The sequence below is a fragment of the Palaemon carinicauda genome, chromosome 2 (genome assembly GCF_036898095.1).
Source record: "Palaemon carinicauda isolate YSFRI2023 chromosome 2, ASM3689809v2, whole genome shotgun sequence".
Classification (NCBI taxonomy): Eukaryota; Metazoa; Arthropoda; class Malacostraca; order Decapoda; family Palaemonidae; genus Palaemon; species Palaemon carinicauda.
The window spans coordinates 94,121,423-94,143,922 of NC_090726.1; the positions used below are offsets into that span (position 1 = coordinate 94,121,423).

Here is a 22,500-nt window from a genome sequence, read left to right on the forward strand (position 1 = left end):
ATATATATATACACACACACAAACACACACACACACATATATATATATATATATATATATATATATATATATATATATATATATATATATACACACAGTTGCGATTGGGTGAGCATTGTTCTGGTATTTTAGTGGTAAACAATTTAAATCCCGAGTAATAGATTATTTTACATCAATGTTTTAGAATGCATTGTTTTCCTATGTACACATCACATAGGGATCATTCTGGAGGTGAATTACACGTGTCTACTCAATTATGGCTTTTCAGAATTATATGATTATTTATCCTATTTTCATTGTCACAACCTCTACGTTCGTTTAATTATTCAGCCTCCTTGTAGATACAATGGTCCTACTTGAAAACATATATCTCGTGTAATTTTGGTAGTTGTGATACCAGGCAGCTGACAAACAATCACTCAATCAATCAATAGTCTTAGACAAGCAACATTCCATTTTTCTGTGAAGTTCTCTTTGGGGACAGCTAGTCATCCGATTCATTCGTACTTTTCTTTATCTTTTCCATAACCAAACTACTATATCCCAATTTTGATCATTAGTGTTCTTATTCGGGCTTTTTACTACAGCATATTTTTATTCAAACTCACCTCATTCAAAAATATTTTACTGACAGTAAATAAGGAAAATATTCAGCCGCATCAGTTGGTTTCTTATTAATATTTTTCTATTTCCTTTTGGACACCTTATCTGCGAATGCAAATTTTGTTACTTTTAAAATTTTATTTTGTTAATAATTTTAATCCAAGACCCTGGGAATGCTTATGTCCTTGGTTATTTGTTTTCGTAAATCTGCGATATTCAAGAAGACCTTCAGGCATTCATATTTGAAGTCATTATGAGGGAACTTCAATTATTGAATCTTATCCATTGAACGAACCAAAACATCTCACACAACCATTATAGATGTAACCAACTTATTTATTCCCTGGACAGCATTCATGAACTTTAATAACACACACCCATATACCTTCATAATTTTATAAAATTTTATGTGTTAGTGCCTTATCAAACCCACTTTTCATTACCTTTTCAGATCCAAGGGAACGAGTTACCCCTCGGATGGTAACAAAATCGAGCACAGTGCAATTGTCTGATGCCACCCCTTTGGTCTTGCCCTGTGTGGCACACGCTCATCCTCCTCCTCAGTACAGGTGAATATAAAGTTTCTTCGTCACTTCTCTTGGTTTCCAATATCTTTACTTATGTATATATTTTATTATTTTAACAAATAATAAATGTTTTGAATGTTCAGCAGTTCCTTTTCATATATTATTTGGAGTACACAGTATTGTACAGTATATAAAAAAATTTAAATTTAAAGGAAATTTCATTTAATTCACGAATGTTTTCTAAGCCAAGTAACGTTGGATGGCCTAATAATTTTTTTTATTGATAAAGTTACAACAAATATAAATAACTGGATTTCATGTACCAGGCAAGCGTGTTCATATTCTTCTGACATCTCTTTTTTCATAATGTCAATGTATATTCTTCTCTCTATTGCTTGTACTGATAAAACACTCAGTAATGAGGCCAGTGATTCCTTTTTTACGTAATCAGTATTCTTCCGTATTATTATGCTTGGAATTCTCTGATTTGACATACAAGGATTTCCTTTCCGCATTAATTGGGGTTTGTTGTTCATTAAGCATTACTGACATGATAACCAAACTAAATTATAGTGCAAATAATAAATCTTTTCTCTTTCAAGAATCTAAATATTCAAAATTAAACCAGAATCCATATTTTCGGTTAGTGAAGCTATTTTTGTTTTTTATTTCTCCCTTTTGTCTCTTACCTAAGTAAATGGGAGATAGTTGTCAAGCTAAACTTTCCAAAACTCACACCGTTTAACAATCTATTTATTTATTCATACATGGGGGGGGGGGGGGGTTAGTAGCAATGGTGAGTTTTTTGAGGGAAAAGTTACATTAAAATAATTGGAGAGGTAAGTAGTAAAACATTTAGGAGTAATTTTGTTTCTCGATTGTGTATTGGACATTTAGTAAATACATTCTGCAACTACATCCTCATTTCTGAGAGAGAGAGAGAGAGAGAGAGAGAGAGAGAGAGAGAGAGAGAGAGAGAGAGAGAGAGAGAGAGAGAGAGAGATGGATGCCAAAATCTGAGAGAGAGGCAGTCAATATTTAACTCTCTTAAAGGCAAGGAACTCTATAATCTGACAGAAAAGCAAGAATTTACTAAATCTCCGAGGGTGCCAAGCAATTCCTAGATGTCTGGCAGGGTTAAGCGATATTTGATTACTTTTAAGAGAAAAAAAGAAAGACAAAAAAAATCTGCCAAAGATTCCTATGTACTGTATATCTCATCTTCCTTGATCTATAACTGCCATGGAGAATAAGTCCATAACAGAATAGCGAATTTTGAAATCTCCTGAGAATCAATTCGGCGTAAATTTCATTGAAGCAATTGCTTCCCTAAACTTCATAAAATGTCTGACTATAAAGCCCAAAACTTAAAATTAAACTTAATAGCTATTGATGTGACAAAATTTAGCTTAGATGGATATCGGTATGTTCCTTTATTTCGAAGGAATGTTTTGCAACTACACAGCTTCAAGCTTCCTAACACTCTCCGACTTCCTTTTATTAATTATTTTCTTGAATTTGTTATTAAACAATGAGAAGGGTGAATAGATGTCTAGCAGGATTATTGGTAGGTCCAAGAATTAATCATAAAAGGGTGAATTATATTAACTGTGATGAACACCATTTATTCCAGGACTCAGCACATGTATTTGCTATTCATGATCCAAAGCTCTCCTGCCGAGTATTTCTGATGTTTGCAAATGTTTCTCCGGGGTCCATTTAACTTGTCATTTATTCGTTCATCCTTCAAGGCATGGTTGCATAGCTTTTCTCAGGGAAAGTCTCACCTCTTTTCTTCCTACTCCGTTTCCTTTTTTACTTCAATTTTTGTATGGATGTTAGCACTAGACCACCCTTTCTGTAAGAGTTCTACACACACAGATATATATATATATATATATATATATATATATATATATATATATATATATATATATATATATATATATCTGTGTGTATGAAAGGTAGTATCAAGACTTATGATCTTATACGAATACGTAGTTCAATTTATTCTAATAGTGGCACTGGGTGCGTGCATTTTTTTTCTTTTTCTAATATATGGTTTAATGTAAGTTCTTGCATGTTAAAAAAACACTAAGACTAAGTTATAAAAATGCCATTCATAAAACACCTATACATTTAATAATAATGCATTAAACACTGTTATTTCGATAGCACACTGTGCTTGTTTATTAGTTTCATTTTGTAATTTTATGAAGTTTTCTTAAAAGCACTGCATGAGCTATCGCTCTAGTGTCCAAACTTTCATCTATATCTGGGGTCATTGAATGCTTGTATATTACGTCTTACTGAAGGTGACATTACTGAGTCAGGAATGCGCATATGAATCATAGAATTTCTAATATGATATACTGAAGTAAAGTTTTAAAATAAGATTCAATTTAAAGTACTTGCAGACTTTTTTTTTTTTTTTTTTTTAACAAACCGTTACTAAAGACTTCATGAAGTAGAAACTTGGCAGTTTTAATGTTTCATTATTTAACACTGTGTATATATTTAGGTAACAGTCGTTGAAAATGTAATGCGGTATATAAATTAAAGTTGAAGTTGTTAACATTATATCTTATTATTTACTGTATTCAAAATAGGGAAAATATGTTTTATATAAAAATTTTATTTTGAACTTCGTTGTCATGTTTAAAGAGTTTTTTTTCTGAATCCTGTTATTTTGCATGTAGACCATTAATAAGATTTTCAAGAATACCGATTTTCATAAACCGATTTTATATGACTTTTGTATGTACGATTTTCTAAAATGATAATGCTGCAATATCTGTTTCGTTAAGTTGCTTTGAGTAGATTTTACGCCAGATAGATGTATTACGAATATACTCTTTAAAAGGTAAGCGGATAAAATGGCACAGAGAAATTCTGCTCTGGTCTTAAAGTTTAAATCAGCCGACCATCACTTCCTTATTTTGATTTCCTTTTGTGTGGCCAACGTTTCGAGACTTACAAGTATTAGCGGTTGAGTCGCCGAAAATATTACTTTAGCGCACAAGACCCTTAAATCGGTAGCAATGCTTTCTTTCTTCTGTTAATATATTTACTGTTATATATATATATATATATATATATATATATATATATATATATATATATATATATATATATATATATATATATATTATAATTGTGAAAGGGTTTGTATAGCACCATGATCAGCAAAGCTTTGCTGGTCAGTGTTTGCTCTAAAGTTAAACGATTAGACGAAAATCTCCCACTATCACCAATCCGCAGAGCCAAGCGTGGTGATGAAAAGTGGCCAAATCCCAGACATGAATTGGCGAGGCCTGTGTACTGTAGTGGACTAGAAATGACCGCATTTGTTGTTCTTGTTACATATATATATATATATATATATATATATATATATATATATATATATATATATGTGTATGTATGTATATATGTATATAGTGAGTGAGAGAGCAGTACAACATTTTCAGTTTTGCTGATTAAATTATGAAAGTTTTTATTATTTGCACTGCAATTTAACTTAAGTCTACTTCTTTTACTAAGCGTGAAGTACATTTATTCGTGGAAAATGTGAAAAGTTAAATATTTTCAAGATAGATAAGATAGATATTGCTGTTTTGTGAAATTATTAAATCTTCATCGCTGTAATTATCAAAAAATTTTCTGATATTTACTCTTAATGATATTTCATGGAGGAAACTGATTATTCAGTTTCGTTTTTTGATGACAACAATTCTCTGATGTTCTTCATTCAATAACGTCATGATTGGAGTCGAGGAGGGATTATCGTTTCATTAAGTGTGGAAGATTTCAGCTAAGAATGACCGTTCGTTAAGCTATCACTGGGAGTGGTAGTTAAGATCTACTGTAAGTTGTAGTGGCGGGATACCTACTATTCATTTTTGTGCAAAAAAATAGTGTGTTTTTCTTTAATATATCCCATACTAATTACTTAATCGGAATGGTACTTCGACACAGCACTCAATAGACCTCCCCCTAATTTCTTATACTATAATGCATTGTCCAATCTCGTTAATTAAGGCGTTTACTGCTGTCCTAATAAAGCCTAGGCCAAGTGAATAGGGTTGGTAGGTAAAGCAATCCGAAAACCTTCTCTCCACCGTCCCTCCCCTCTTCTTCCCATCCTCTGTCAAGCACATCCTTCTATCCATCCAGTAACCCGCTTTCCTAGTCTCTCTGGCGTCATTTCCTCTACCTTATCTGTAACCTGTTATTTTGTTAATAACTGATAGATTTGATATGTTGGATTCTTGTTATAATTCCTATTAACATTTCATGATACTGCTGTATTTCATCAAGGTATATAAGGAGTTTATAGCCTTTAGCCTATTTATTCAACTTCATGAACCTGCCCTGAGGGCTTCTTTTAACTGATTAAAAATAATGAAACACGTTTTCCAAAAGCAGGATTGATGGGCCAATGCATTATAGTATAAAAAATTAGGGGGGGGGGTGCGTCTACAGGGTGCTATGTCAAAGTACCATTCTGATCAAGTAATTAGTATGGAAGATATTGAAGAAAAACACACGATTTTTTGCAAGGAATGTAAAGTACAGTATTTAGTATTCTAGTGAGTGTGGGAAGTATTTTAAATTCCAGTGGAAATCCCGTTTTTATACCACATAAAGGAGTGATATCTCTAGGAAAGATAACTTTTTAAGATCTCGGTAGGGTTACCGATGCTTTGTGTTCATACAATTGATCAATTACCTGATTTCTCCTAATGAAGAAGTGAGACAAATTTTGACCTTCAGTTTCAAAGTTTTCTGTCATTGTCTTAACTTTCCTGCTGTAGAAAACGAAATTAATATATGTATGTATATTAATGTGTATATATATATATATATATATATATATATATATATATATATATATGTATATATATGTATATATATATGTGTATAATATTATATATATATATTAAATATATTTATATATATATATATATATATATATATATATATGTATATGTATATATATGAATATATATATATATATATATATATATATATATATATATATATATATGTATGTATATGTATATGTATATGTATATGTATATGTGTATGTATATATATATATATATATATATATATATATATATATATATATATATATATATATAATTTTAGCCGAATTCTAGATATCTAACTTCAGTACAATTTACTGTCCAAATGTTATAAAGATGTTTGATAACGTTTTAAAACTGGAATTACTAGATAGAACAATATAAACTTCCTAAAATCGGGTTCTTTCCTCAGCCTTTAAGCGTTGTAGTCGTGTTGCATAGTTCCGATATTTTTGCCAAATTACGAATTTTATTTGATGTCCAGTGAAGAGTAGACAGTTTTTTTTTTTTTTTTTTTTTTTACATTGCACACATGTCAAGGAATGGAAGAGTACTTATGTGTAGTTGAGGTACCTAAGAAATAGGAATAATAAAATTCTCATCACTGACATTTTGCTAGCTTATTGTTTCTCTAAAAGCTTGTGAACGTGTAATCTACGATTAAAAACCTTTACTGTATGAAATCTACGTTAGTGATTGTACGTACTTATCTGTATTAGTAAATCCACATAGTTTCTTATGATCTTAAGAAGGTACTTCAGTAACTAAAATTCTCGAGTTTATTTTTTGGCTGGAAAAGAAAAGTGAAAGGATCCCATTAAGGTTTTGATGGTCTTCGTTCTCAATATAGCCCATAATTCGAGTGTAAACGACGAAAAGCACTTCAGAAACGGAGTCAACTCTTATGTTTTCCACGTTCATGCATTTGGAAGAATCATAGCATTTTTTGGTAAATGTGAATGAATTTATGAGCTGAAATCAGTAGAAGGATTTTTTATGTTATTGGCAATCGGCTTATATTGGAAACCTGAAAATTTTAAGATAGATTTTTGCAGTGAGGCTGACAGCATTGCTAATATCCATTTATTCAAAGTGATGAAACAAATGGCATCATCCTTCCGCATACAATGGGGTTACTTTTAAGTTAAAGGCAATGCATGATCAATAGGAAATTAAGTTTCAAAACCTTGCATCGTGATTCCTGAACCCTTTACATAATAGGAAATGCTCTAAGATGTATATAAAATACATTTTCACACTGTCGCTCTTATTCCCAGGGTACTTGGGATTTAAGTGATGTGTCGAAATACTGTTACACAGGAGGTAAAGAGAGAGAAGGTTTGAAGGAAGCGGGGGAACCAATACAAAGCTACCACAGACAGGCAATTGCTGGGTCTCGCAATCCTGTCTGTCCGCCCGCCTTTAACCTTTCATGATCGAGAGGGTGGGGCTAGGAACGGGATCAGGGAAGGGGTAGCAGGTAATTGATAAGGACACTCTGGCTGGGAGTACGGATCGCTGGAAGGGTTGATGGGGTTGGAAGTTTAAACAGATTAATTTCATAGAATCAGATAGCTACATGATGAAACTATTAATGCTAGATTGATCACTCCTAAATAGCGATTTATGTAATCTTTTAAATGGTCTCTATCCTTTTCATTCACTGCAAATACGCGGTTCTCTCTCTCTCTCTCTCTCTCTCTCTCTCTCTCTCTCTCTCTCTCTCTCTCTCTCTCTCTCTCCACACTATTTCAGATATGTATAGTGATCTATATACACAAATATCTTTTACCGTATGTTGAAACAGGGAAAGCAGTGATTAATGGTCTGTAATAATTTGCTGCCAGGATATTGATCTGTTATATTTTACGCGACTACATTGGAAATAGCTTGATTTAAATTTCAGGCTACAGATTTAACGCTTTTTGCTGACAGACAAGCATTTTTTCGTTTGTGAATTTGTTATTGTTTCGTGTGTGTAGATTAACGTGTGCTATTTATGCATCATATATTACTATATAGTTTGTTCAGTCTGGTATTTTAGCCTAGCTTATGTCATTCATATTACTCCGAGTATTTTTTTCCTCCTTTTTTCCATTAAATTTGTAAGAGACGATGATAAAAAGTAACTTCATTAATTTTCAGGTATTTTTAATTACGTTCAATACTATCACTATAGTTCATCTTTTAAAATGGCATGGTCAAATGTTTAATTTTTGAAAAACTCATGAATGTTCGATAAGTTTGAAACCTGCTGAAAAAAAAAAAAAAAAAAAAAACGATGCTGATGTAACATGCCTTGACTTCGTTTAATATTGTGTCGTTAGATTTCTGACAAACCCTCGATGACAGGACAGCTGCCCATCGATTTGTGAATTGCATTCGGTAAACCCCATTTTAAATGTATAACCACTCATAGTGTGGCCGAAGTTAAAAGGAATATTGGGAAAGGCGTACTTAGATTTTCACGTTGTGATTTAGTTTTTTTTTTTTTTTTTTTTTTTTACTAGAAATGTTTCTTTCTGATAAATTATTGGCGTGAACCAGTTTCTTTGCACAAGACCAATTAATAGTAAGGATTTTGTTCTCTAACATGAGTAAACATTGCGTTGAATATGTCATAGAGACGAAACCTACCAGAATTCACTCAATATTTTGGCTTTCTCATGAGTTTATCGCACACACACTCACATATATATATATATATATATATATATATATATATATATATATGTATATATATATATATATATATATATATATATATATATATATATATACATGTGTGTGTTATGTATCTTTATGTTTTTTTATATATATATTTATATATATATATATATATATATATATATATATATATATATATATATATATATATATATATATCCCTTTCTGACTGGGGATACCTAAAACGGTTGGAAGGGTTTACGTATTGCCAAGATCAGCAAAGCTGTATTACTCAGGGACACCCATATTAGGTTGGTTTCCTCTGAGGGATTAGCCTAAATTCTCCCATCAATCAGCATTTTGGACTAGAAACGGCTGTATTTTTTGTTGTTGTTGTATATATTTATGTATATTTAAGATTGTATATATATATATATATATATATATATATATATATACATATATATATGTGTGTGTGTGTGTGTGTATATCTATCTATCTATCTATCTATATATATATATATATATATATATATATATATATATATATATATATATATATATATATATATATATATATGTATATATATATATATATATATATATATATATATATATATAATTTGCATATATACAGTATATATATATATATATATATATATATATATATATATATATATATATATATATATATATATTTGCATATATACAGTATATATATATATATATATATATATATATATATATACATATATATATATATATATATATATATATATATATATATATATATTTATATTTCCGTAGGTGGCATATTTGAAGTCTTCTTTTCATCAATCTGGGACTTTTGCCCTTCTTTAGTGTTTCCTGAATATTGCTTTGATTATGTCTGTGAATGTCTTGGGGTTTTAGTTTGTTTATTGTTCTGGATAATTCTGCTTATTATATTTCATATCTCTTTTATTTTACCCTTATTGCCGCCAATATCTTTTATTATGAATAAAGATTAAAAGAATATTCAATTAAAACCAGAAAAGTAAATATGTTATAAAAGTTGAAAGGCATTAAGTCCTACTTCTGATATAAATTTAGAAATGCCCTAGCATTATACGCCACATCATGTCCAGGGATCTTGGCAATGATGAAACTGCCATCTTCACCCCAAACCTCAAAGAGATATCTATTTTTTTCTGTGCTATAAGTGGGGCATTCAGTCAACAAATGTCTCACTGTCAAGGGTATCTGTTGGCCAGCCAGTAGAAACTCATGTGTCATCCGAGTGTGACCTATTTTCGGGGCATCCTATTATATCTCGAAAGGGATATAACAATAGCAATTTCTCTCATCTTATTTTCGGTTAAACTATCCTAATGCTGTTGCCAACTATATACATAGAATTCTTAATTGCTGGTAAAAATTCATTACAGAGAATGGGATACCTTCTTAGTAGCAACTCTGCTGCAGCACTCTTTGCCAGTGAATCTACTTCTTCATTTCAAGACACACCTGCGTGTGCCGGAACCCAGCAAAATCGAACTGTTATACCTTTTAGGCCAATAATTAAAAGCCACTCTAAAATCTTTAAAACTAAAGGGTTACTAGAATTAAAACTTTCTAAAGCTTGAAGGACACTTCTTGAATCACTAAAAATTGTAAAATTGCCCTCTTCTGTTAACACCATTTTCTCAGTAGCGGTTAGTACGCCATATAATTTAGCCGTAAATATGGAAGATACTGGAGGAAGTGCACCTCTACAGTTAAAAGAATTACTATATACTCCAAGTCCAATGCCAGCATCAGATTTGGAGCCATCGGTATATATAAATATTGATTCCCTATGTTCTTTGACATGTTCCATTAAAAGAGACCTAGCTTCTAATTCAGTCATGTTTTTTTTAACACCAATAAAGTATTTACAAAAACATATCTCTGGTAATTTCCACGGAGGGGTTGATGATATCTTAAATGGAAGAACCTTACCTATAATTATATCAAGACTTTAGTAATTGTTTTACCCGAAAGCCATAAGGTTGAGGAGATTTTGGGTGCAACTCAAAGTATGTTCAGTGTCTTACAAGGCTTGCAGTATGAAAGGCTAAAGAGTTAGAGAGTCTTTGTAACCTAAACCAACAGCGAATAATGGAAGACATTTGGAAATGGTCTAGAGGTAACTCTGCAGCATCAACAAGGAGACTTGGGATAGGTGAGGTTCTAAACGCTCTTGTGGACAGTCTAATATGAGCATGATGTATTGAATCTAATATCTTTAATTGGCTTGGGGTGGCTGACGAGTATATTTCACACCCATAACTAATTTTGGAAAAAATTAAGGCCTTGTATAATTTCAAAATAGTCTTACGGGCTGCCCCCATGATGTATGGGACAATACTTTTAAACCATTCAGAGCCTCAAGACATTTAGCTTTAAACGCCTTAAAGAGATGAACCCATGTCAACCTACAATCGAAAGTCAATCCTAAAAATTTAGCTTCACCTACGCATGCGATCCGTTGACCTTCATGTATATATCCGGATCTGGATGTACTTCCCGGATACGACAGAAATGGACCATAGTAGTTTTGCTTGTTGAAAACTTGAACCTATTCATATCAGTCTGCTGAATAATTTTGTCAATTGTGAGTTGTAGTTTTCTCTCAACTATTGCCATTCTAGCTCCAGCAAATGATAAGGAGAGATCATCCGCAAATAGTGTTGAGAGAACATCTAGGGGAATGACTAAGAATATCGCATTAATTGCTAGTGCAAACACGGTTATACTCTGTATGCTACCCTGAGGAACTCCCTCTTCCTGACATTTACTCTCTGACAGTTTCTCCCACTCTCACTAGAAAAACTCTATGTGAAAGAAATGACTGAATAAACAGTGGTAGCTCTCCTCTTAATCCCAATTCATGAATAGTTTTAAGTATACTATATCTCCATGTAGTATCATATGCCTTTTCAAGGTAATAAAAGACTGTCATGCGGTGCTGTTTGGAAGCAGGGCTTCACAAAAAGAGGACTCAAGTCATATCAACATATCAGTTGTTGAGTGCATTTTTCTGAATCCACATTGAATAGGTGATAATATACATTTCGTTTCAAGGCACCACACCAGTCTTGCATTGACCATCTTCTCCATGATTTTACATAAACAAGATGTCATTGCAATAGGTCGATAGTTTGCTCCTAAAAGCTTGTCCTTACCGGGTTTTAAAAATGGTGAAATAATGGCTAGTTCCAAAACACTTGGATAACTATGATCATGCCGTATTCTATTAATACTGCTTAAAATAAATAACTTTATATTAAAATGTACATGGTTAATCATTGCATATGGAATTCCACCGGGTCCAGGGCCCGTATCGTTACAAGTAGCAAGTGCGGAATCAAATTTTCTTTCAGTAAAAGGAGAAATATATGACTCTTCCCTTCTTGTTGCAAAATTTAAAATTTTCTTTTCTTCAATGCTGCTATACTGGTGATCAGGAGCTGCTACACACTTGCATGATACATTTGAAAAAGATCCGCCAGGCCATTGCTAACATCATTTGTTTCAGTCACATACTGACCATTCACCTTCAACAATGGTGGTGGGTTTGGGATAAATTTGCTTGCAATCTTTTTTATTTTTCTTCATACAGAAGATGATGGTGTTCTACTGTTGACTGAGGAAACAAAAGATACCCAAGATTGGCACCTAGCTTTGTTCATGGTGCAATGGAACTGTACTCTACAGTTTTTGTATGTTAACAAATTTTCCTCATTACGGTGTCTAGGCAATCTAGTCAGAGATTTTCTGGTAGTTCTGATCGTCGTTTGAATGATCCTGTGGTTTTGAGAATCGAATTGACTCCTGGTGTATGGAAAGTTCTATGGCATCTTTTATGGTACCATCTATGGCATCATCAATACTTTCAAACTGCTCTGCAGACCCGTTGATTTCACTTAGCTCACAAAATTCAACACAGTTCGCCTAGTCAAGATTCCATCGTAGCGATCTCTGTAAAGGTGGACCATTGTTGGTGTTTATAATGATTGGTGCACGATCACTATTATGCCAATCGTCTAATGTCCTCCAATCGAAATCGAGAAGGCAGTTAGAGCTCGCAATTGAAAGGTCAATGCATGAAAAGGTACCTGTCTGAACATGGAAGTGTTTGGGGTTTCCTGTATTGAGGAGTCCACTCCACAATTGATGATATAGTATTGCCCCTGGTGTTTGCTAAAACATCACCCCACAAAGGATGTCTAATATTCAACTCCTCAAGGACAAGAAAAGGTTGAGGGAGTTGTTGAATCACCTCTACTAAATTATCATATGACATGTTTTCATTTGGAGGCAAGTACAGAGAGCTAATTGTATATTTTCATCCTATATCAATCTGCACAACCACTGCCTGCAGATGTGTACTGATAGACAAAGATATTTCAGGAACATCTCGACGGACGTATATGAGACTTCCGCCATGCCTCCCTACTCGGTGATCATATGGTGTCCTATATCTAATATATTTGCAAGGACAAGGTGTATTAGTATCAAGCTTGCTCTCCTGTAGGCATATAATTATGGGGGAATGCTCATGAATTAAAAGATTAAGTTCTTCATATTTGGCCCTTAAACCCTGACAATTCCATTGCAAAATGGAGGCTAAAACTATGTTTGGTTTTTGGGAAGAACTTTTGGATGAAGTCTTCCCATTAGCAATTTTTGATCCAACACTATTTCCCGGTGATTTTATTAGAGAGGGTCTTGATAAATTGGGTTTTGTGTTTGTTATTTTCTTTTTGTCCTTTTGATCTAATTCTTGAGGGGGATGTTGGACCTCAACTTGAATTTCTGATTTATTTAAATTGTCTTCTGGTTGATCAGAAACATCAACAGACAAAACATCATATTTATTTGATGTCATAACTCTAATATTTCTTATGGAAAGGGGTGAGAGAGATGGAGGTCTTTCTCTTGTCTGATTAATAGGTTATGAGCTACCAGGTTTTTGTACCTTCCCCATTACAGATGCACCTGATAACTTAGTTTCAAGTGGAATCTCCATTAAATAAGGCAAGGACATGGCCTGGGAGAGGTTAGTACTATCCTTTGTAATGGGGGATAAAGGTTGGATAGTGATGGGCACTGTCTTTTTGTTGATACACAATGGTAAATCTTTAGGAGGAGATATTCTTGTCTTATAATGCAGCATTTTATCAGTAGATGGTGAATTTCTTTTTCGAGAACTACTTACAGTAGTAGGAGGGTTAGATGATTCCCACGGAACCTTTTCTCCTGTTTTTAATGTCTTTGCATAGGTAGTACATTTATTTAATAATATCTTGGCATGCCCTACGCTTACATGTTCAATAATTGATTTATTGAGGGCAGCTTCTTCAAACTTATAAAAGTGGCAGCGCCTATCATTAGATTTATGATTAGAGTTGCAGTTCAAGCTTAAGAAATTTGCAGATCTTAAAATAAAAATGGTGGTTTTGGAATTCTTTGGGATGGCACAACTATTTCTATGTCTTTATTAATCCAGTCTGCTGGTCTGTTGACATCCAGATCTTTAGGTACCCCATCACACAGAGCACCCTTAATACTCATATTACCTATTTTAATATTAATAATGTTACTGCTTGTATTGAATGCTTCCTCATGACCATTTATCATCTTGAAGTTTCATTCTAATTTATTTTATCAATCCGTCAGCATTCAAATATTTTATGTAGCACATCATAATTAGCTTCTAATGGGATTTGGTAACATGCAGGATTTAAAATTTTCCTGTGTTGCCCAAATTACCTTTTTTTTTAATGTTCAAAGAATAGTCCTTTTTAGTTCCTAACTCGTCAACGGAATTTTCTTTAAATGAATTGCCAGAGGTTGTCAACAGTGCCCGGGGCGAGTTAACATATCCAGGGGAGGGGGGTCGTTGACAAAAGAATCCATAAAAATAAATATAAGAGAAATTTGATATTTAGAATTGTTTTATTCACCTGCTTTAGAACATTAAGGCATCACATGTTGGAAAGGAAGTTTGCACTCTCCACTATTGGCACAATGAGAGTATACTTCCCAGATGGTCCCGTCCATACCCGAAGGTTAGCACCAAAACAGATATAAAGGCCAAGGTGTAAGCTGAACCCATCTGTTAGGACTGAGAACAAGAAACTATGGAATCATACTCCCCATATCTGTAATGATGGGCTTCCAGCCAAAAGCCGAGAGTCCTACCCCCAAGCATTGGATCCCACTGGATTCAGAAGTCTCAACAATTGAGAATAGTTCCGCCAAAAAGGTCCAAACCATCTTCGGGATGACTGAGATCATCCAATACTCTCACATATAGCTTTGAGCGCAAACACCTCCCAACCGTGACACCTCCTCCCGTTCATCAAACCAGGCAGCAATAACGGATGTAGAAACATTCATGCCTGTGGCAATAACGGATGTAGAAACATCCACACCATTAAGAAAAAAATATACATATATATGTAAATATATACACATACATATGGGAGATTTTACTCAAAGAGTTGGGACAACAACACGAAAGAAAGTTTATAAAATTAGGAGAAGGTCGAAGTAATATTAAGAGGAGGAAAAAGATGAGAGAGAGAGAGAGAGAGAGAGAGAGAGAGAGAGAGAGAGAGAGAGAGAGAGAGAGAGAGAGAGAGAGAGAGAGAAATTTATATTCGAACTGGGGGAGCAATTTTCCCAAGTTCGAGAGTCCTCTTGCCCGTCACCAAGTTTCAGCACGGGAATGAAATGCCGTGCTGAAGCTCAATGACTTCATCAAGGCATTCTCTCATTTAGAGGGCCTTATGAATGAATTTTAACAGTTTTTATAATAACATCTTCAGAGAAATGAAATTGAAATGGGGTTTTAAGGAAACTTATTATTCTAACGACAAGAGAAATTCGTTGTTTAAAGTTCATAGATGATTATTTTATAGAAAATAAAACTAGCTTATGAATGTAATTTGCTCGAGAAAGGCTACTGCTGCAAAATAAAATGTAGATGGTATTTAGAAAGAAAGATCTGAAAATAGCTTCTGCCTGTTATATACATGATTATTAATGATTAAAATCTTCACAATAATTTATCTTATATTGCATGTGGTATGCATTTCAAAGGTAATAATATTTATACCTGTAAACATGTGTGTGATTAGATTTAGCTAATATTTTGTATGAGAAATACATTGATGTAAAGTATATATTTATAGAATGACATTCCTGTAGATGTGTTTTCAAATAAATGCAGATTGTATTTTTTTTATTTTATAACAATTCTCTTTATGAGGAAGGTGTAAAAACTTTCTGAAGTGGGAATATTATCTGGAGTTTGATTAATATATTCATCTATTGCTGAAAATGATAACCTGAAAGCTACAATTTGCTTATGAAGTAACAGCAGTGCAGAAAATGCCTTATCCTATAGGGACTTATACTATACATAAAAAACGCCAGCTTTCATTTTCGCAGCATATGCATCTTACATCTCTTTTGTTAATTCCTGAAGCTAAAATTGTTTCTGGATGCCAAGGGCTAAATTTAAGTTATAAAATTTGATATAGTTTATTAATATTTTGAACCAGGTTTTGTTGCATGAGAAATAACAGCATAGTGTTCATTAATTTGTTTGATTTTTGTTCTATCTTACAATATCACTGATTTTATTTTCTTCCAATTCGTTAGGATAGATAAAATTAAGCAAGCATTTGGCTTCTCTATGAAAACCATTTTTCATTTTGAAGGTCAAGATTGTTAAATTAAAGATGTAATCAATACAAGTGTAAATGTTGATGTCTCAAGTCCATTGCTCAACAGGTTGTACAATATCTATTGGTCTCTACCACAGGTGGTGGCAGGAGCGTGGTGGAGAGAAGATTCCACTTTCCCCTACTTCCGGTAATGCTAACCGGGGAAGTGACCTGGGTGTCAGCAGATCACGTGGCCGTGAGGGTGTCCTCTTACTAGATGCCCTCAACCACAATGCGGAAGATGAAGCCATCAAGCTTGTTTGTGAAGCTTCAAATGAGGCCGGCCGTGCTACAATGGAGGTACGGAATTTGGATTACGTTACTTGTAATATTTATGTGGATTAAACTTTCGTCTTTTCCTTGAGATATTGAGGCGTTACAGTAGAGTAGTACTGTATCTTAATTTAAAAGTAACTTACAAAAGGGTATTTGTTTCAATCTTCAAGGTTTCGACGGATTAGAGATTGTAAACAAGTTATCCAGCAAAAATCAATAGTTACGCTGCTTTAATATTGCATATTGATTGTTTAAATCTTGTCAGTCTTGGAATGAACCAGCGAAAATGTATGGTAACAGAATTGAAATATTATGAGTTTCAAGTCATAGTGAAATTTGTGATGACAATGCTTCTTCATTTACATGTAGGTTTGGTGGTTTTGTTAATGGCATGATATGCAGGTATGAACATATGATGGTATTGGCTATTGAAAGTAATGTATTTTAGAATTATTGCTTACCCTTTGCGTTCGATGGGGCTATGGTTATTCCACAAGTAACACTTATAGGAAAAAGAAGTTGTGGTTGTTCACAAACGCTGTTTGGAATGCTCTGCTCTTTTTGTGATTTTGAGGCGGTTTTCCGAGGTTTTAATTATAAATTTCGACTACAACTTGTAAGTAAGATGTTAGTAAACTAATTAGTGTTTCAAGTAAACTTTTTCATGTCATAGTTTCTTATATTAGACGTAGTTATCCTCAATACACTCCAAGGAATTGCCAGGCTGGAGGTTTCATGTCGCCTCAGGCAATATGACGTCATCACAGAAAACTAAGCGTTTTCAACCTGAAGACGATGGCAAACATCCCAATGTCTGCAAGACTTGAACCAAAGACTACAGTTGGTTTAAAACTTTCATGTCCTCCTGATTATGACTCGGCATGTGATGTCATATTCAATAAGTTGAAAATTAGTGGAAAAGACATACGAGGGTTTCAGGACATGCCAAATAACAGAGTGGCTGTGAAATTTATTGAGGATAAAGTTTTTGATGTCTTTACACGAGAGTACGAAGACAAAGTGATTAATTTCGGTAATGGTGAAAAGGCCCTAGTAGTCAATTTGAGAAGTGTATATAGTTATGTATCAATACGTTATGCACATTTTGATATAGAAGACTCCCTTTTAATTAGTGTCCTCGAACAGTATGGGAAAGTTCTCCATCTAAGACATAATACTTTTTCTCATGGAGGAGCGAGTGGTCTGGAAAACGGAAAACGCACTGTCAACATGGAAATAAAGAAAAATATCACCTCCTCCATCAGTATTTGTGGTTATAATGTTTTATATATATATATATATATATATATATATATATATATAATGGCCAGAAAAAAGACGTGTTCCAAGTGCGGAAGAGACTCATATGACAGCTAACTGTAATATGGATAGTGAGCCTAAGTTAAATATTTTCCATTTGAATGATTTCCCAGCAATGCCCGGCAAGGATTCTGATAATGGCCGGATACCGGAAGAAGATAGTGCTCCTGAAGTTCAACAAGCAACAGGTAATGAAGGAAATGTGGAACAATCATGTAATGGAAATAGTATTGATAATGATAAAGAAGAATCCAGCAACCTTGGAGAGGCTCTTATAGACGACTTATGCAGTAGGAGAACAACTACTATGAGATTCAGGGCCTCTGTAACACGGTTTTTTCGCAATAATTTTTCATCTATGAATTTCATAAATATAACGCTTATTCAGAATGCACATTATATCTACACATAAATTTTGACTATATGCTGCATTACGTAGGTTGAATAAATTTGGTACTTATAATGTAAAAGTGACGTTTTTTGAAGACGGGCCAACTTACTCAGAGAAAAGGTTTCGAACGCACTCGTTACGTAACTTATGATGGCATTTCTTCCCTCTTTCTCGACCGTTGATTGGGTATACGTAACGAAGGCTATACCTCTGCCAACAATGACACAAAAGTTGAAATAAAAGCAAAGCAGTACACCTTTATGAACTCTGAAACCTCTTCACTGATAATTGTCATAATGAACAAACAACAAAATATGTTAATAAATACAAAAACACTTCGATTATTAGTCTAACTCCCAAAATAAGTTTCCTAAGAAATTACAGTCTACTTTATAGGTCACAATCAGATTGACAAGGTATAGGGAATAGTTGGTAATTTTCAAAAACGTAGTAAACAAGCTTGATTTGATAACTGCTATATCCAATGTCAAGCAATTTTTATTTATTGTCTATCTGCCTACCTATTTACTGTAAAAAAAAAAAAAAAAAAAAAAAAAAAAAAAAAAAAAAAAAAAAAAAAAAAAAAAAAAAAGAGCCGGTACCGTATTTTGGCTTTAAACTTTCACCAATAATTATCGTCAGATTGATGACTTCATGAGACTCCACCCACTTTGGCCACGTTATAATAATTCAGGATAACACTGAAGGCTATCATGGGCATTGTTGGATCAGAAAATTTAAATTCTGGCTATAAAAACTCATTTCTCAAGTAGTTGTAAGAAGTGCTAAATGATCCTCAAGGATCCCAGCAGTTGGCCTAAACGTTTAATTCATGTATACAACTGTTGCGGCACTACTGCTACAGTAGTATTATTACGCTAGCACAGATACCCCACCCACATTTATGTATCGTTCCGCCATTCATAAAGTCTTTGTCATGTTTTTTCACTGTGCAATAAGCCATGGCCTCCTCAGAAATTAAGTTTAACATTAGATGATAGGTTATTTCATTAAGCTGACAAATTATGCCAACTGGGTATGTTATTGCCGATGTTGAAGCTAAAGATAAAGTAGGGTATTATTCCTTCATAGCATTATCATCTTTACTGCTATTTGTTTTGCTACATGTAATTATTTTAAAGGATAAATGAATTATGTTCACTTTACTTCTATAAATTCCCATTAGATGTACAAATAAAACTCCTAAAACTATTCATGATTTATTTACACATAGCCAACACGGTCGTACGGCCTAAGAAGAAGAAAAAAAAATTATATCGGATGATCCGTTGTTCAGATGGAGAGTTTAGCACCAAATTCTTATTTTAACAAAAATAGTTATATAAAGACTGTTTACATACAATCTCTCTCTTTCTCTCTCTCTCTCTCTCTCTCTCTCTCTCTCTCTCTCTCTCTCTCTCTCTCTCTCTCTCTTTTGGTGGCATAGTGAATAGTTAATGGAAATGCTCAAAAGCCTGAATGACATTACAAGTATTATACTCATGTTACGCTAAATACAAATCAGACCATAAACATTGGATTTAAACTAGAAACTGAATAATTACCTATTCAGTCTATAGTAAATATGGCCACGGGCTTTCTCTTGACTGTATAAAGTTGCAAGTCGTAAGACAAATGTAGTTTTGCAACCATGGGGGCAATTCCAAATCCTGTTAGCCATTCTTGACTGTTATGGGTTTCAAAGCCGATGGAACAAGGTGAATGGGTGTCTGGTGGATGGGCGGGGCAAAATTTTGTCAAAAGGTGTTTACATTGCTTACGTAATTAATGTTTTCGACTCTTGGCTCGTTATCACTGGCCATGGCGTCGGCTAGATAATTTTTACTCTATAAAAATTAAAACTATCGGGTTTAGGTTATTGATAATGCTGACAAAATTTGTGTGTGGTTGTAAAATATACATATGTCAACTTTCAGCTACATCCGATGCTTTGATAAGGAGCAAAGTCCAAAAAACCGCGATACAGATGCCCTGAATCTCATAGTAGTCACAATCCCCTTATCCAAGAATGTTGATGATGTTGCTGTTCATCAACACTCAGTCGAAATAGAAGATCGATCACGTGACCTGGAGGGCCAGGTTAGAAGTAATGGTAATAGTTTAACTGATGCTAACAGTCACTGTGACATTTTTTTTGCAATAAAAAAGTGCACCCGTAGGAGCTTCTCAAGTTACGGAAATAACTGAGGATGAGGGGCTTCCCTCACAAGATGAACCTCGTATTCCTTATGCTATTAGAAGTCTCTTCTCCGTTGAGGATGATATAAATGAAGAACCGGGAAATCTTAAAGAAATCAAGTGCATAGGGATGATGAATCAGTGGATGGTGCTACTGAAGAATGTGATATGGATGTAGAGGTAAATAAAATCAGGGATATTGAAGACGATTTGAAAAATGATGATAAAAGTTCAAACGGGATGCTAAAAGGCCAGGTACTCTAGGTAAATTAAAGTTGATTCGAGGAAAATCCACTACAGAAAAAAGAAGGAAGAAAAAATTAATGGAAAAGATAGGTTGTCAAAGAAAAACAAAAAGTAATTGTTTCTTTTTTCGTCTTTGTAATGGTTCTTTCTGTTGCCACTTTAAATATTACTGGCTTAAATGAGGTAATTAAACAAATGAAAGCTGTGTCATATATCATGTACTATAAAATTGATATTTTGTTGATTCAAGAACATAACGTTAAAGATATTTCAGGTTTGAGTTATCTCACTAATTTTATGCGTGTGGTGTTCAATCCATCAATCAATTTAAAAGGAGGTACAATGATATGTATAAATAATAAAACAAATGTAAAACTTCTAACCAAGGAGAATTGTTGGTTTAAGAGTATGTTACAATAACTGCATTATACCTATTATAAATGTGCTGAAAGGCAAGACTTTTTCAGGAATAAAATATTGTATTACCTGCGACACAATAATGATTATCTTACTTTTGAGGCGATTTCAGCTGTATAACGTACAAAAGAGATTGTAGTAATAATAACGACGACTTACTGTCTACGTCTATGAGTACTCTAGTGAAAAACCTTGCTTTGAAAGATAATTACAAATTCACAAACAGGATACTAGAATACACTTATATACGTGAAAACTATGAATCCAGAATAGACAGAATTTATACTGTAAAGGGTATGATGGACTTCTTATAGAATTCTACATAAAGTTTTGGTCTATAATAAAGTCTGACGTTAGGGAAGTGTTCAAATCCATTGTGACTGTGAAATATATGTCAGATAGTCAAAATTTGGGTGTAATCAAATTATTAGCTAAAATAGGAAATTTATCCTCCGGGGAGAACTGCAGACCTAAATTTATATCCCCACTGAATGTTGACTATAAAATCTTTGCTAAGGTTTTAGCAAAGAGATTGTGATGTTTTATTTGGAAGATTGTATCCCCAGAACTATATTGAGCAGTGAAGGAAAGTTTGATTGTGAATTGTAATAATACGATTCGAGATGTAATTTTTCATACAAAACAAAAGAGTGAAGACTTAGCAATTTTAAGCTTAGACTGGTCTAAGGCTTTTGATGGTGTTAATATAGATTTTGTTTTCAAAGTAATGAAGAAATTTGGTTTGCCAGATGAATTGGTGGCTCTAGTTAGAATACTGTACAAAGTTTGTGTAAGTAGTATCTTGTTAAATCAGGATATGAGTTCACCTTTTTGTATTGAAAGGTCTGTAAGACAAGGGTGCCCTATGTCAATGCTGTTATATTGTATATTTCAAGAACCTTTGTATATGCCTGCAAGGTTATGCAGATGATTCATCCGTGATATTGTCCACTGATGATTCAGTTGGAGAATGTTATGAAGAAGTACAATGGTTTGAACTTGCAACAAGTGCACAGCTAAACAAGGACAAAACTAGTATAATTAGGTTAGGAAATGGGAAAACCGAAGACTCTGGCCTATCAGTTGGTCGAAAACTGTTGAAAGTATCAAAATTCTTGGTATAATTTATTGTAGTGATTTTGAGGATACTTGTGAAGAAAATTGGTCTCGCCTTGCTCAAAATATTAAACTATCAATAGGTATGCTAAGTCAAAGACAATTATC

General features: G+C 33.5%; 1 protein-coding gene across 2 annotated transcripts in view; it reads left to right on the forward strand.

Annotated features, from left to right (window-relative positions):
* LOC137625985 (cell adhesion molecule Dscam2-like) overlaps positions 1 to 22,500 on the forward strand; it is a 2,034,023-nt gene that overhangs the window by 1,191,002 nt on the left and 820,521 nt on the right. For both annotated transcript variants that reach the window (XM_068357069.1, XM_068357078.1), the window contains exons 6-7: positions 1,055 to 1,172; positions 16,526 to 16,727. In XM_068357069.1, the coding sequence (XP_068213170.1) occupies positions 1,055 to 1,172; positions 16,526 to 16,727 (320 nt within the window). The remainder of the gene's footprint in view (positions 1 to 1,054; positions 1,173 to 16,525; positions 16,728 to 22,500) is intronic.